Genomic DNA, 17,778 nt, shown 5'->3' on the forward strand with positions numbered 1-17,778 from the left:
GCCTGGGACAAGAGCGGAGTCTTGCAGATATCTACCTAATCCAAGATGCTTTTCTGCAATGTGTTAAAAGGATTAAAGGTTAAAAAAATTAGCTCAGTCAACAAATACTCGAGTTAGTGCAACACTGAGATTGCCCATAGAAGCTGGGGGATTTCAGCCGCAGTGAATGATTTCATACCAAAGGACTCTGGTATGAAAAATGCCCACTCTGTGGTTTTCCACTGTAAATTTTACACCAACTCCACAAGCGGAAGAAGAATCTGCATGCATAAGGCTATTGAAAACATGGTAGATTTATCCCGAGTTGAGCTGTGTCTGACCACAAAAGGTGAATCCAGTCCTTCAATATGGGAAGTGAGAGTAGGGGGCCCTGCAGAGTTTCTCCATCTGTAAATGACCCCAGAGATTTCTGTTTCCAAAATGTCACTGGGCACCAGGAAAGAAAACTTGATCTGGAAACTTGGTCCAAAGACAATCAGAAAACAAACACACATACCAAATCCCCACATTTTTCAGTGATTCAGTTTCCAATGTTACTTTAAAAATTATTTTTAAATTCCTTTCTCTGTTCTGCTCATGATTTGGTGATTTGAGATTACTTAAGTCAGCGAGTTGTTTGGTTTGCCCTTTTAAATGTGGACAGTCTGGTCATACATAAAGTCTTTTATAAACCACTTCACTCAGGGCAGACGTGAACCTCCCTCTCCAGCCACTTGCCCCCATCTGTACCGAATTGTGGGTTTATTTCTGATGGTATAATCATGCAGCAGAGCCCTGCCTGGGCGATGTGCTGTCGAAGGCTTCCAGAGCCCTCTGTACGGTTGCAGATCTGCATTTACAGTTCCCCCTTCTTTCTCTTTATGAATCTGACTAGCAAACATAGCTGTGTTTGTTTGCATTTCTTCAGCATGCTCATGTGTCTCTTTAATGTTCTGTGGATGATGTAACTTTGTGTATTTTTCTCTTAGGACTCCACCAGTAGAGATGCGGGTGTGGGACATGGCACCAGGAAGAAGGCTCATTTCCCTAAATACCTTTGTTTTGAATTCTGCCCACGTGTGTCTAGTGCTTTACTGAGGGGTGACTTTCATGTGAGAGTTGCTCTTTCTAAGGGGCATAATGGCAGGTGTGAATGGCGGCTCCGAGGCCACTAGGCTCTCCCTTTCTTACGTTCCCCAGAAGAAGGGCTGTTGCTGACGGAGCTGTGCTTATCTCCTACTGCAGGAATCTCTTTCTTCCTTGTAGGTAATCCCAGTCCTTAACGTAGACTGCCCCACTTCTCCGTGCCCACGCCACCTTCCCTGGCTGGCTCTGTTGTTCCTAGGCAGTCCACAGACTTGCTGCCTTATTCAAAATCCTCCATCAGCTTCTCCTCAAAACAGCAATGCTGAGTGATGATATCCTCTTCTGTGTTTTATCTTTTAATATCGACTCTTCAAATCTGCCTGATGGATAGAGTTAACAACCACTTTTTTTGATGTCGACTTCTGGAAAATGTAGCATCATCTTCTGTGAAATACTAAATTGGGAAGCATGAAACAGAGATGAGTTTGAATGGTCCTGTTCACCCCTGTTCTGACTTCCAGTGGTCAGCTCAGCGGAAGACCTTGATTGGAGCAATTCTCCCCTCGTGGTCAGCAGAGTGGAGCCGAGTGGCGGCTTCAGCACTGGGGAGACTTCCCAGATCCCCCACTGGCCAAGCCACTTGGTTGCTTCCTGAGTTTCATAACCATAGCATGTTCATCGTGCTTCACACTTACGTGTTCTGCCTCATCTTAGAGTTTTCCTTTCAACTGACATATCTACTTACACATATTCATCCAACAGCATCCTGCTGTGCATCCGTTATGTGCTGCGGGTTTGCACACCTATCTTCCCCACCAGAAAAGGGCAAGCACCCTGTCTTATTCCCTTCTCTCTTCTCCCCACCGCGCCCCACCGGAGGATGGTACGATGAGTGGTCCATCAGTGCTGGGGGCTGTAACAAGTCTGAATCTTGCACAGGACTCGAGGGAGGGTGGATCAGGCCATTCAAGAGCCTCACACTTGCCCTGAGCCACTGGACACACAGATTGTCAGTCCCTGTGACCTTCTGTCGTCAGGAGCATGACCCATGGCAGGTGGACCTTCCTGGGACTTGTGCCCTGGGATGGTCCTGGCTCCTGCCCTGGTCCCACCCTTTCATTGGATTCTGCGATCTGGTTCTCAGGCAGACAAACTGGGCAAATATTTAGACAGAGTGAATATAAAAAGCGCTTTCAGCAGCAACCACTTCCTTTCAAGAATTGTTTGGCGAAAAAGAAAATATATATGAATAGTTCCCCTCACGCTGAACTCAAGAGGCGCCGGACTTGGGCCTCTTGACGACAAGGCTGACAGCCTCCCCTTTCAGCAGACTCCGCCCACGAGTTGTAAAACTTAGGCTGCCAGAGAGGGAGACACACTCGTAGACTGTAGATGGGGCGAGAGCCCCTGAGGTGGGGGGACGGGCGGCGGGTGAGGGGAGAACTGGAGGATAAGCTTCACTTGGCCTCAAGATCATGAGCTCACATATCGAGGGAAGGGCAGACTGCTTGGAGTGATTTAGTGGAGATGCTGAAGCAGCGTCTTGTGAATGAAAGTTGTCTCTACCCAGTTATGGATACTCAGCACTGGCCCATATTCTCAAGGTCTAAAGTAGTCTAAGGCGGACCTACTGGAAAGCAAGCAGCCAACTTAAAAGAAATGTAACGTTCTCTGCCTCTTTTCCTGCTCTCTTTTCCAGGGTGTCAATTTCATCGGCTTTAGGAAGGGGATTCAATGGGTAGTCACGGCACAGAGGATCAGCAAGGGGAATTTCCAGGAGCTGTATCTGAATATAAAAGCTACTACATGACCCCACTGGTGGTGGTGGGATGGGGGTGAGGGTCATAGTAAGATTTTTAGAGACTCCAACACTGAACAGATTATGTCCTTCTGCCCCATGTAATTCCAAAGGCTATATTAAACCATGAAGTAATTAGGAGGAAGCGCAACCAAGTTTTGTTTTTACCATGAAGATTACTGTGATTTTTTTTAAATACACACAAAAGTCAAATTCTTTCCAAAGGGTTTTTCTATTTAATAGGTGCCCCTACTCTTTTGCTGCCACAAACACTCAAGCATTAACCCAGCAACTTGCCCTCTTATGTTGGCTGGTAACCTAAACTGGGTTCATCTCAGGCTGTCTCCAATTTCACTTGAACCCCTCTTTCCTCCCTCAACTTGCTTATCGGGTTGGATAAAACTAGAACCCTTACCACCTGTGTCCACCCACTGGGCTCCATTTGTGGGCACATAACTATGACGCAGGTCCCTCCTACAGTGCCCCACGGCCAGACACGGAGTCCCATCTTCTCTCCCCCCATGACCACACTGACCTGTCTTGAATATCTCATAGCGCAGGGAGAAGCCTGCCCCCTGCCGGGCGTAGTCGGAGGTGAACTTGATGTAGAGGACAGAGCCGGAGGAGATAATAGTGGGTGGGGCGATGTTCCCACAGTGCTTTCCCAGGAGGTCTGCGGATTCGCTGTCCCCATCCCGAATCTCAATGAAGTCATACCTAGGTGGGGATGGCACAGAGGAGCACGTATGAGAAAAGGTCGCTTTCAGGAGATGAAAAGGACTAGTGTCTCCCTCCAGCTCAGGTGCTCTCCACTCACTTCTAGACATTCAGGTGTTCCAGATGGATAAACAAAGGGCACTTACATGTGCTTTTGGAGACTGGCAAACATAGATATAGGAAGTTGCATTGCTTTATGAAAACCACAGAGAATGAGCACCCCAGTGGATGGCTAGATTTTAAGGCCTTATCTCTTGCACGTGTAAGAGCAGTAGCGTCATTCTATCAAATGTCTCAAAACAAACATTTTCTTTTCTTTGTTCGGTGGCACATGTTTATTTCCATTATGAGTTCTCTGAATCTTAGTCTTTTTTTTCTTAGCTCTGTGTCTCTGCAAGTCACTTAACTCCTTTGAGCATCAGTTTCTTCATCTGTAAGATGAGGATAAAAATAGCCACTGAGGTAGGTTGGGATGGAGATGGAATGAAAAAACATAGGGCAGATGCTAGGCACGGAGTCAGGCACACGGGGGATGTTTCAGAGACACTTATTTTCCTGATCCCCCCCCCATGTCTCAGGTTTCTCCTGGGTCATCCTCTTTTCTCTTCCCTTTAACTGTTAGTGACAAAGCTTCCTCAACTGTGAGCCACCTCCTTCCTGGATATGACTCTGCAAAGTTCACATCAGCAGTGACTAGTCAACAACACATTTTTAAAAGGAATCAGCACCATATTAGATAAGGCAATAAAAACCTTTCTCCAAAAGCAGGGGGTGACTCCCTGGGGATCCCGCATCTATAAGCACATAACTATTAGCCTCAGCATGAGGCAGAGCGGGCTGCCTTCCCTGGGCTGAGGCCGGAGCTCCTTTCAGACTGCGTCAAACTGGCCTGGGTGGGGGATGACTCTTCAAAGACAGCCTTGGCTAGGTTCACGGGACGACGCACACACTGTGCCATTTTATCTGTACGGATGCACATATTTGGCCTCTGACAATCTTCACCGTCCTCAGTCTGTGCTCCTTCTCTGGGCTCCCAGGGAATACTCCTGTCACAACTGTTAAGGTGGAAAATTTCTTCCCCACCAGATCCCTCAAACTGCTGGCCCCTGTACCATTATTTACTGAAAACCATCCATCTCCCTCTCCCTCCGTTTGTTTACTTTGCATCAGCCTGTTAAAACAACCTGTACAAAATTGCTTCCTTTTGGGTAAAGAGAGGGACTAGAAAGGCTACCCTCCCTGGGATGCGCCTGCCACCTCCCACCACACACACAGGGTCTGGGGCAGCTGGCGGGCTGCAGAAGTGGCTGTTGGAGCCCGAGTGGCTTGAGGCTCCGGGAGCCATATTTCAGATCACTAAACCACTTCCAAATAAATAGGTCTGCGAAGGAAGTCTAAGGAGTGAACCAGGATTCGTTCATTCTTAGGCCCCAGAGGGCTGGGCTCCTATAGGCCAAAGAATCACAGGAGGTGGTTAGAGTCTGGAGAAGACGAGATGGCCGCATCTCCCTCCGGAGCTCTTGAGAGATGACCACAGATTGAGAAAGGCCATGGGGGTGGGGGAATCTGTTGAGGTCTGTGATTTCAGTGTAGGAGATGGTGCTGACTTTGGAAACAGTCACTTCTAAAATAACAGTGAAGAGACACTGAATTTGTTCCCTAAGGAAATTCCCCTAAATCTTCTGGAAAACCCCTTCTTGTTATTTCCACACTGAGGTAAGCCCTGCTGGACAGTCATTCTCAGCTGAGTAATGGTGATGCCTTACCCATGTGCACAATGGTTGAGAAGCACCTGTATTCATGGAGCAGACGTTCCCCGGCTCACCAGGCCTGGTATCAGCATCCCCTACCCCTATCCCAGAAGCAGACAGAACTCAGCTCAGATTTATTAGCTGGGTGCCCTCAGGCAAGTTATTCAATCTTTCAGAAATTGGAAAAATAAGAGCAAAGCAGGGCTAGTCAAACCTTTCTTCTAGGGTTTTTGTGAAATGTAGATGACCAACATAATCTATATAAAGTGTCCCAGCTCACAGCCTGGCAGTTAGCGTGTGCTTCACGAGCGTTCACTGTGGCCTGTATTCTCACACCCATTTCAGAGGTGAAGAGGCTGCACACTAGAGCAGAAACGACCTTCGCTAAGAGATAGAGTGAGCGAGTAGAGGTTCAGTGTAAGAGAGAATGCGTATCTGTTCAATTATTTTGGAAGGCATTTTGGCAAAAATGTCACAAAAGTTAATATGTTAGGTACATATTAACACTTTACTCCAGCAAGGGTACCTACTCTTTAATCCGGCAATTCCACTGCTAGGAATTTTTCCTAGGAAAGTAATCAGACAATTGTGCAAAGATGTATATGGATCTGTGTGTGTGTGTGTGTGTGTGGGTGTGAGTGTGTGTAGTGAAAAGATGCTTTGTTTATAAACAGCATCATGTCTAAATGTCCAACAACAGCAGTGGGTAAGTCAATTTGGGATATTTATAAAATGGAATACTCCACTGCTCTAGTAACTGGTGCTGTAACTCTAGTTTTCTTTTTGCCTTTAAGGAAAAATGTCCATGCTATTTATTAAGTTGAAAAAAGTAGATGTTTTAAAAAGCATGCTTTAAAATATATACATATTCCTTGCATATACATACAGAAAAAGTCTGAAAGACGATACACTAAAATATTAACAGTGGTGAGATATGTGGATGGTGGGCTAATTGGTAATTTTTACTTCCTTCTTTGTTCTCGCCCATTATCTGAATTGCTCACCATGAGCCTGCATTTCTTTAAAGTATATAAAATGAAGACATTTGCCTTCAGAATTTTGTCAAAGTAGAAGAGCTGAGGAAAATAATCCAGCTCTCATAATTTTGCAGATGAAAGATACCATCACCATCATCATCATCATGACCACAATCATCAGCCATCTCACAGAAGCACAGTGAGGGCTAAATAAAGCGCATCAGAGCACCTGGAACAGTGCCGGGGCCATCGCCCACACTCAATAAATGCTTGAAAAGCATTGTTTTAAAGACCACTAGATAGCTCCAGCCTTCGTGTTGCCAATTTCTACAGGAAGGACAAAGCGGGGCCCTGACATCCCACTGGCTTGTTCGTCAGACGTGGAGGGTTTTACCTGGCTGCCTAATCACCCACAGAGTAATTAAGGGAATTAACAGAATCAGCCACGAAGCAAGGCAACCCAGCCTATGTCAGAGCTATAAACTTTCTCCGATGTCCTCAACGCGGATACCACCCAAATCCTCTCGAGTAATGTGGCCAGCTACAAATACATCCTTACACATCTGCACACACAGCTAATGAAGGGAATGTACGTTCGGAAAAGGTTTGTATCAATCAATCAATCATACATTTTCTCTCCGAGCTTGCTATTTAAAGGACTCCACTGGTGAATACTTTTGTGAAGCCAATAATCAGCCCTGACTTGAATTTCTTAGGAAAACTGGATTTTCCTAACAGGTTTGCTTGAAGAGAAAGCGACCCAGGGTGACAATTTGGTGGCTAAAATCCCCCTTCCCTTCAGGATCTGGGTTCTCCCCATGGACAAGCCCCAGTTAACCACCAGGTCCTCCGGCTGGGCTTTTTGTATAAAGGGCACACGCCAAATGACATGCTGACTCCACAGAGAATGTCTCATTTACCTCCTGTGTGACTGACTCATTTGGGGAAATTTTTTTATTATTAGGGATTTGCTACAGCTGGAGTCGATCTCCTTAGAAATTTCCGTGTTGTCAGGTTCATTTGTGTAGAGCTAGCAGAGGCTTAGGAATAAACATGGCCTTGCATCTAGCATCCAATATCTAGCATTTGTTTGGTAGAGGAGTCTGGGGTACAGCCTCAGAGCTCACCCCAGCGACAGTCAAGGAGGATAACTCGAAAAGCCATCCCTCTTACTCATTTTCCGGAAGGAAACATAAACCAGCTAACAGACGTATTAACTATTGTGTTTGCATTTCATTATTCCTAATCTCCCTCAGATGAAAAAATTCCTTTCAAAGCTTTAACACTACCTTTTCTTATTTTATTTATTTATTTACTTTCCGAAGCTGAAGTCGCCATCTCTACCCCAGTTCTTTTTTTTTTTTTTTCCTTTCTACAATGGTGCCTTTTTACTTTTCTCCTGATAGACTCCAACATCTGCATGTGGAACATTTGTCTAGAGAACACTTTCTGTACTTTCTCGCCTTCAAAGTCTTAATTTCTCTCCCCAAACCCTCGTTTAGGGGCATGGGAATCTTGACGGTGGAATTAATTCTAAGAGTCGGCAGGAGAGGTATGAAAAACAAGTCTCATCTCTTCTCACCACTAGACAAACGTGAAAAGAGGCTTTCTACTTTCCATAACTGCATCCAAGCTTGACGCTGCCCCGCAAGGCCACCAGAGGCTGGTTAGCCAGCCGAGCCTGCACTGGAAGATTCACCACGTGGAGGCCCTTCTCCCACGGCCGGTGACGTCTAACCCCTTCCAGAGTCCACCTTTAGGGACGCCACTTAGAACTGCTCGTGAGGGGATTTCTATCTCCTAGGGAGAGTACGTACTTGGCTGCTCTGAGGAAGAATGCTGTGCCCATTCTATGGGATTTGTCTAGAACGTCCAAGCACCTGTGCTGCCCAAGTCCTGAAGCCACAACCTTTGCCAACCCGGCAATGCCTCTTTTCACGCTCCTTGCATCATAAAATGTTTAAGCCATCACATTTTATACGTGGCAAGCTCTTTCCAGCCCCTGGGCCTTTGCACTTGCTCTTCCCTCTGCCTGCAACACATTGTTAGCTTTTGCTATGGCTGGGACCTTCTTATGCTTGTAAGTGCAAATGTCACCTCCTCGGAGAAGCCTGCCCTGAGCCCCCTACTTCAGTTAGCATTCCCTTATTCTCTACCTCACCACCCTCTCATCGCCTGTCTAGCTATTACCACAATCTGTAAAGGGCTTGTCAATAAACCTGATTATTTGTTTAGGATCTCTGTCCTGCACTAGACAGTAGCCACCATGAGAATGAGAACCCCATCTTTTAACGGATGAGTTTATAACACCTACATGGTGCCCAGCACACAAGACAGCTCACTAACTGTTTGTTGAGAAGATAAATGAATGAAGGCCCTGAGGTTGGTGTTATATATTGAGAAGAAGGAACTCTGCTTTCTGAGGGGTTTGATACGTTTGGTCCATTTTATTGTCTGCCTTTGTGCTCCAGCAAGCTCACTGAGCTATTCTGGTTGTATCTGGAAACCAAAATGTTGCCTCGTGACTCAAAAACACGAAATATACCATTTTGAGTGGAAGAAACATCTCATATCATGCTGACAGCATTTTCACTATTAGCGGCAAACAAATCAACTATAATTAAAATGCTGTCAAAGTGATTTGAGATTTTTCTCACACTTTCAAAGTTCCATATTTCATGAGTAGATTATCCAGGCCAGAGAATTTATCACCTCCTGGAGTGCCTTTCTTCCAGGAAGCTCAAAGACATCTACAAACACTGTCTTATTAATCCTTACATTAAAACCTGCAGGGAAAACAGGAGGAGAAAACAACACTGTCATGTATGACTGCCCAACAAAGAAGCTGCCTGAGACCCCAAGAGGCTGTGAGGCAGGTCTGCACAATGCTGAAGTCTCTGGACAGTTCAGGCCCAAAGCAAGGTGGCCTGGTCTGTGGCTCAGTAGGGACATTCAGCTTTTATGGAGAAATCAGCTTGCTGTCAGTTCAGGTTTTTTAAGAAGTCAATTTCATTTCCTTGAATCTCTCCCTTTCATTGGTATCACGCGTTTAGTAAGAAGCTGGGACATCAGTGGGAAAAGCTCTCATTTACTGAGCACTCACAGTGGGCTGGACCCTCGCTTCGTTTAGATACTATTTCATTTAACCCTCACTTGATACACACCAGACACTGATATGACTCCCGTCCACGTGCAGATGTAGAGACTGAGGCTCAGGGAGCCAGGTGACCTGCCCAAAGTCACAGGATGCGGAAAGCTCAGAGGCAGGATTTACTCCAGGGCCCACTGACCTCACATCTGTCCTTTGGCTGCATCGTTGAATGACTATTGGAGAGCAGCGGGAAGGTCAGATTGTCAGAATACGATCACACTAGAAGGTGCGAGGTGCAAAGAATCCACTCTGTCTCAGAGATGTCACAGAATCTTGCTCTTTTTATCATGCTACTTTGTTTAAACAAAGCCTATAAGACTTGCCAAATTTAATAGACAAATCACCGGCAGAAGCAGTGAGTAGATTTGGAATTCATGGTGTCGAGACTCACCCAGTAGAAATCTAGCTTGTAAGTGTTCAGATGGGATAACATGCTAATTTTTGTAAGTGGAGTATTTTTAAGAGCACATACATATCCACATGCGAACATATGGCCCATCGAGTGAGAAAACAGTATCCGGTGTATTTATACACTCTTAAAGTATCAGCTAGAGCACATATTTTAAGCCCATGGATTTCCAGTAGGGTCCACAGATAAGTTTCAGTAGTTTGGGGAACTCCTATAATCCTATGAGGGAATTTTGTGTGTTTGCGTGTACACACATTTTCCTAGGGAAGGGGTCTGTGATCAAACAAAAAAATTTTAATTATATCACTGTTACATAGAAACGTATCTGTCAATAAGGGTGTGTGTTCTCTGGGAAATGCAGTGCGTGGGTTTTATGGACAGATCCAGCTAGTATCCGGCACTTACTAGTGATATGATTTCAGACAAGGCATTTATCTTCTCTGAGTTTCTTCATCTCTAAAACGTTAGTAATAAGTCCCACCTTGTGGGACTGTTGCAAGGGATTATGAAGTTAGATACAAGCCTGGCGCTGCACCGGGTGCCGTAGGAAGTGCCTGGGAGGCACCAGCTATTTTATCATCGCCTGTGTAATGGAAAGTCAAATTTAGAGACAGTCTCCACGCCCCGTAACCTCGGTGACAATGGAGGGTCGTTTCTAAAAATCCTCCTCCCATCCAAACTCATCAGCAGCCCTTCCTCACTTGAATTTTTGAGAATTCATTTCAATCTCATGTTTCTGAGCCCAGGCTCTGGAACCAGCCAGCCAGGCTGGGTTCAAAACCACCCCCACCCCACTCTGCATTTGTTGGCTCTGGAACACCTAGGTACTCAACCTCCTTGGATCTGGCGAGTTAATGCTCGTCAACAGCTCAGCAGAGGGCCCGGCGCGTAGTAAATGCTCGGTAAACAGAGGGTAGCTGTTACTGCAGCTGCTATTATTATTTGTTGCCGTTGCTAACTTCACATCATTATTATGTACTATCTAACTTATTATTATTATTTATTATTTAACTCCAAGGACTCACACAGTGCCAAGACTGCATCTGTCTGTGTTTTGCATTGGTGGCGGATGCCTTTTTAGTAGTGGCTATTGGCACTTTCATTTTCTTCCTTTATTTCTTCCCACCCCAGATCTAGGATATTTTGAGCTTACTTTCAATCCCCTCAACAGCCAGGGTCACCAGGGATCTTTAGAAGGGAGGAAATCTGACCACCCAGCAAAGGAAGTATGTGAAGAGAACAACCCAAAACAAACTGAAGGAATTATTCCAAAAAACCTTGAAGGCAAGAAAATGGAAACTACGAATAACATCTATTTATAATTGCTGGTTGTTTTTCCGCAGAAGCCCTAGGATGATGGAGAGGGCCCCGCTGGTCTCATTGTTCCTGGCGGAACAGGCTGCCAAGAATGCCTCGCAACGTGAGGAAGGCGGCCGCTGCAGACAGAGAGTCTGATAAGTGTCACTGTAGATGAACTTTCAGAGAATCAAGGGCACACAACAAAGCCTGCGCCACTTCTCCCCTGACCTTCTGGCTCCACACCACTCCCTCCACTGACCAGCTCCCCAGCAAGCATGTTCCTCGGGCCGTGTGGCCACACATCTGCTCTGCTCCTGGACCAGCAAGTACTCTGGAGGTCGGCTTGGATGGAATGTGTTTGCTTATGTAAGGAATGATTTTCGAGACATGTGAAGTTTTAAGGCTTTGGGGCAGGCTGTTTTCAGCGTGACTGTTGGGTGTTACTTTCTGTCTATGCATCTATAAAATCCTTACTCTCCCAAGTCAGCTTAAATGACCCCTTGCTCATATTTTGTAATAATATCAGAGTAAAAAGTAGAAAAGAGTAGCGTACAATTTATGCCCATTCACCAGTAGCCTGGTGCTGAGATGGGAAGGCGAATCCCAGCAGGATCAGAGACTTGCTGAATTGTCCTAAGCTGGCCTAGGTCAACCGAGCATGCCTCAGTTTGCCTCATCTCATAAATAGGTACAGGGATCATGGCTCTGTGCCTCTCAGGGCTGACCAGAAGGGGCAGAAAGTATCTGGAACCCACTGAGGGGGAATCATTGTACACCATTTCTGGGCCTGGTGTGCTGGCAGTGTACCTGAACCTGTCCGGGTGAATGGTTCCCTCTGGGACATCGCTCACGAATCCTTGCTCCCAGAGGGTCTAATTGTAAGAGTGAATCATAACCTTCCCATCTGTCCGAAAAATGGAAGCCTGCTGGGAACGATGTGTGCTGGGCACCAGGGAATCAATCACCACATCAAAAAAGTCCTTTATGTTTTTTTTCCCCCCAGGGACGAAGGTTCCCAATCATTTTTCTCTCCACCTTTGCTGGTATCCAGCCTCCATAACAAAAGTCCAAAAATACAAAACTTGTCTGAAAAACATGCCATGTGGAAATCCAAGCAGGGGGCAGTTTGGGGAGAAGGTAGCAGAGGTGATGGGCCCTGTCCTCACATTTCATGCATCCGGAGCTTCAGGTGACAGAGCTCAGGGCTTCTCCTTGGCTCCAGGGGCTAACTTGTCACTCCTGTGCAAAAAGCACAGTCGTGTGGAAATGACGGGCCAGCACTAATGTTCAAGCAGGAAGGGACTGTGGCCACGCCAGGGTGGAGATTCTGAATGTAGCACTTGGTGGCCAGTCAGCTGGAACTGCTCCCACCTCCCAAACCGCCACTGGGTAAGTGGCTTGCTTAGATGGCTGTGTTCTGAAGGCACTGTGGCTGTGAGGGCCAAAGCAGGTCTGTTCACACAGTGCACATGAAAGCCCCCGCCTTTCCCCATCACAGGAAAGTCCCTCTGTTCTGAAAGACCTGGCTGCCCCTTGTGCAGGTTCAGGATGATGGGTGTTCTTGGCTGCAGGTTCTGTAAGACCAGGAAGAAATCTGTCTAGAAAGGACACCAGCTTCTACGAGAAAGGGAACCAGGTTGCAGGAAGCCTCCTCACAGGACGGAAGCAGTGTGAGTCAGACCTTGGAGAACTTTTATTTATCCCACAGCCAGAGCAGGCTGTTGGCTTTGTGCATGGCTGGCTGGTGGGATGGCTACCATCTTGCAGTGGCCAGCGGGGCCCTCACCGCTTGGGGAGGCAGCGTCGGTGGCCAGGACGAGCTGTGGGGCCACATGAGGGTAAGGGCCCTTGTGGGCAGTAGCGACCCCCCAGAAGAGAAGTCAGAACCCCAACACTTAACCTCGCAGCCTGTCCTGAGGCTTGGACTAAATCATATATCTGCTTGGACTTCAGTTTCCTTCCCATGGCAGGAAGACCAAAACAACAATAATAAAAAATAACAATACTATCTTACCCTCCTACGGCTCTCCAAGGGATGACACATCGATAAATCACTTTGAACTTTTAGATGAAAGGTGCTCTAGAAAACCGAGGGCTCATCAACTGTAATTGTTACGGTAATCATTTTAATGATAATAATGATGATAATGGGGGGTGGGGGGGTGAAACCTCCTACCTTGAGACAAAGGAAAACTCCCGTTAAAACCTGCAGCACAGATTGTTCCTGCTCCTAGCTCTCAACCGTCTCTTTCCAACTGCCAGTTCCTGGGCTGAAATATTTACTCCTTTCCTTTCCAATAAAACAATTATTTGTTCCACCATTTTCTCTCTCGCTCACTCGCTGGTGCATCTGGCTTTGCCCTGACAGCTCAGCCATGGACTGTTTACATGTCTCGCTCACCCTCCAAGACGCCGGTTCAGCTCCATTGACACTAAAGGCAGGAGAATTCTCTCTGTGTGAGGAATCAATTACTTCCGCTGACACTCTATTACTAGCCCTCACATCTTCGGATTCCAGATGAAGAGTAAGGTGGTGGTGGGGATGGCAGGGAATTTGAAGAGGATGCTGACGGGGGCTGGAGGGGACCAGAGGAGTAGGAGGTAAGTGACAGGGAGGCAGGAGACAATTGACTGAGAGGCAGGCCTCCAGCTTGTATTTAAAGACACAGAAAGATCTCTCTGTCTCTCTCCTTGACTGCCCTGTCGGCATCCAGAGGTGACCACACGGCAGGAAGAGGCAAAGAAAAGGTAGAAAAAAGAGAAAAGAAAAAAAGAAAAGAGTTGTCAAGGATATCTAAGGAAATCAGAGAGGCCTCAAATGCCTAAGCCTTGGGACAGCAGATGACAGCTCTGAGCATATGGACACAGGTATACAAAGGCAGCTTTGGGCAGCAGGCTTCAAATCCCAGCCCCACCATTACTCCCTGCGTGATCTCTCTGGGCCTCAGTATCCCCATCTGTCAAATGGGAGTAATAGTAGTCCCAGCCCCAAAGTGTCATTATAAGAATAAAACATGGGAAGTTCCTGGTACAGTAGCACCCGATGTCTGTCAAGAGCTCAATAAATATTTGCTATTATTGTCCAACTGACAGTCCCTCCACACCACCTACAAACGTACAATTGAGTCCCTAATGGGGCAGAACAGAAAAATTTATAGAGACAGCCAAGATACTTGGCTACAAAGCCAGGGAAAAAAGGCATAAAAAATCGTGTGGATTTTCCTTTATCATGTAGTTTTTTGCTGCTCTCCTAAACGTAAGACCAACTCAGTTTTTCTTTCTTCTTTTTGTTTTAAATTTTATTTTGAACCTGCTAACATTTTTTAGGGATTTTCCTTCTAGGAAAAAAAATTTTTTTGATTATGTAAATTAAATACAACCCTCTCCTCTGCAATCAACTGAAGTAAGTTGTGAGGCACTAGGTCTTGTAATGAAGGACGATTATGGAAGCTCTTTTCTAGAAGGAAAGACAAGGGCAGCTAATGTATTTTTTTCTTCCAGGGATGATTGATCCAGGCAGAAGTAGAAGAATGGAATTAAATGATCTGTTGAGTTTCTCTTAATCCAAAGGTTTCAATTGCCCTGCCACTAAAGAAGGACAAAACAAAGAGAATTTTTTTTTTCCCGAAAGGACTCATGACTACAGCAAAACACACAAATTGCTTTTTTTTTTAAAAAAAATCTAATTTCTCTTCTTGGTCTATTTCCTTCTCCTTTTTATCCCCTCCACACCCAGAGCTCCCACTGAATTTCTTAAGACTGACTCTCACCCGGTGTAATTAGATGGGAGAATTACATGGAGTTACATGGGGTGAGATGCTGGCCTTCTGGGACCTCTGGGTTCAGAGAAGGTGCCAGGGTTGAGAGGCAGAACAAGTGGGACTGTGTACTAGAAAATCTCAAGTGATTTTCTCAATCAGAAGATAAAAATGCGTTTGTTAGGAAGGATATCCACAGTGAAGCTTGCATTTGGAGAGCTGAGATTGCAACATTGCATATTTAAAAACAAACTGCCAAAAATAACCCTTGTCCCAACTGCTCTTTAACCTTGGTAGGCGGAGGAGAACAGTCTGCCGTGTTTTTCCCACTTCTTCAGCGAGCTAAGTTGCTGGGTGGAGCCCTTGGTCAAGGTTGGTGAGTGTGGGCTTGGCTGCCAGCTGAGCCCAAGTCAGCAGGACTGTTCCCGTTTATTGCACCACGTACCTGGAGGGGGATCTGTTTCTGTCATTAGCAGGGTTGTTGCAATACAGGAAAGGATTGCTGCTCATGGGTTCCTTGGGGGAATCAGAATATTTCTGTGGTTGGGCAAGCAGTAAATCTGTAACAGTGTCACAAATAATCAACCCGAGGGTCTCTCCTGAGTGCAAGATGCCCTCTTGAACCACAGAGAACTCTCACTTCTGCTTTGATTGCTAGAGACTTCGGCGGACACCAGCTGAAGCCACATCTCTAGTTGGGCAATGTGCCTTCATGCCCTTTATTCATAGCAAAGAGAGTTGTGTTCAGAGGAAGTCTTCCGTAGGAGTAAACTGATGAGCAGGGCTTAATCCAGAATGTTACCTGGACTTTCCCAGTCCAAACCCTACTTTCAAGCATTAAACGGGAGGAAAGGAGAAGGCTGGATATAGGGTATGAAACTGTAGAAACTCTGACCAGGGAGAGTCAGACAGCCAAGAGTCCCCATAATCTCAGTCTTTTCCTGCTTCCTGACCCTGGCCCCTCCTTGAGCTGCTGGAATCATCTGGCCAGGAAATAAAATAAATAGCATTGCTTAGGCATCTCTTCACCGAGAGAGGGGTTTGTCACAAGGATGGCCCTTTGTTACTGGGGTTCCTAAAGCATCAAATTCTCCCCCCTTCTTGTCTTTGACATGATGTTCTCGCCTGGGCCACCAGCCATACATATTCCCCCTTTGCCTGGCTAACTTCTTAAGGATTGGTGCAGGCATCACCTCCACCAAGGAGCCTTCCCTGATCTCCTCAGCTGAGGCTGGATCCCAATGCTGTGGGCTCACAAAACATGCCCATATCATGTCCCTGCCAGAAGGCATGAGGTTGGTGAAGGCAATAGAGCATGAGAGGAAAAAGCACCGACTGCAAAGTAGGTTACTCTGCCTTCAAACCCCTTCCTTCTCTGCCACTTCCAAAAGCGGCACCTGGGGCCAGCTGCCTACATTCTTTGAGCCCAAATTTCTTCATTTGTGAAATAGGAAGAGAAACAATAAGTTCACAAGGTTTTGTGAGAAGGATCAAATGAGATGATGTATGTAAAGGACTTGGCAAAGTGCCAGGCTCACGGGCGATGCTCTAGATATGGTAGCTTTATCATCAATAACCGTATTTTTTTACCTGCTTCCTCCTCCCAAACTCTAAGTTCCATAAGGGAAAGAGTATGATTTACTGACTCATCACTGCACCCCCAAGGCTCTCGTCATGCTTGGCACATAATAGATGTTGAATAACTAGGAATGAATGGAAGGTCTATAGCCATTTCGCTTGCGAAAGACCACGTCCCAGAGAGCTTAGTAACTTCTGTAATCCATGTCTTATCCGCCCGCTGTCACCATGTCACATCACAAGGTGGACGACGAGGGAAGACAGCTCTGTCAGCCTTCCAGTGTGGGTTCCTGCCATGCTGACCTACATCCAGGCAACTCAAATGTAAAAATATCACTGAAATAATCATCTGCTTGCACCTGCTCAGCCCCCTCTTGGACTAAGCGCTGCAGTGGGTAGAGATAAGAAACATGTGGTCTGTGCCCTTGGAGAATTTACATGCTCAGAACACAGGTGACTGCACATGGGGAAAAAAGGCAAGCAAATCAAGGCAATAAGCAATGCTCGGGGAGTAGGAGCCCCTAAAAGAACTGGAGGAATCAAGGACAACAAAGGAGAAGGGAAGGGGGCGTGCAGCAGGATGCTGGAGGTAAGGGGGAGGGGAGTTTGAGTGTCAGGCCCTCACGGGGTCTCATACAGATGTAAGGTGTATGTGGTTGTTTGACCACAATGGAGGGTGTTTACTGAGTGCAGGGGATCCTCGTTGGCTGGGCGGGGAGGCGCCAGCTTACTGAGGTCTGGCATGTTCCCTCTGTTTCCTGCAGTTGACTTATCAACCTGTGAAAGTGCTCCCTTTCTAAGATAGCATCCCCTACTTTGGGAGAAGCAGACACATCTTCTAAGATTTAGAGGACTCTTATGGCCGTAAATAAATCCAAGAGCTCTTTGTTTATCCAGGACACGCAGAGGCTAAATATTCCCTAAACCTCAAATACCCAGAATGTGGGCAGTGCGATGGTTTCAGAAGGAAGATGGTGAGCAGCTCAGCTAATGCACTTTGTCCCCGAGAGAGTGAGTGCTCCAGTCCTTGCACTGCTGTGAGCGTAGCTGACTCAAGCAAACCAGACACGCGGGCCCTGAGATTGCACTGGCTTGGGACAAAGCTTCAATTCCAGAACTGAACACTTCCCAACAGACACCAAAGCCTCCTGAAGCAAAATCCATGGCCATCATAAAAGAGTGAGAACAGGTCAGAGAGCATACTCATAACCGAGAGTGACAGCAAGAATATTGACAGAAAAGTCACAAACTTCCCCAAAGAACAAAGATGCTAAC

General features: G+C 46.4%; 1 protein-coding gene across 4 annotated transcripts in view; it reads right to left on the reverse strand.

The window, feature by feature from the left end:
• Positions 1-17,778, reverse strand: part of NRP2 (neuropilin 2) — a 111,508-nt gene that overhangs the window by 74,432 nt on the left and 19,298 nt on the right. For all 4 annotated transcript variants that reach the window (XM_032480016.1, XM_006194265.3, XM_006194267.3 and 1 more), the window contains exon 3: positions 3,399-3,580. In XM_032480016.1, coding sequence (XP_032335907.1) covers positions 3,399-3,580 — 182 coding nt within the window. The remainder of the gene's footprint in view (positions 1-3,398; positions 3,581-17,778) is intronic.

The sequence above is a fragment of the Camelus ferus genome, chromosome 5 (assembly GCF_009834535.1).
Source record: "Camelus ferus isolate YT-003-E chromosome 5, BCGSAC_Cfer_1.0, whole genome shotgun sequence".
Taxonomy (NCBI): domain Eukaryota; kingdom Metazoa; phylum Chordata; class Mammalia; order Artiodactyla; family Camelidae; genus Camelus; species Camelus ferus.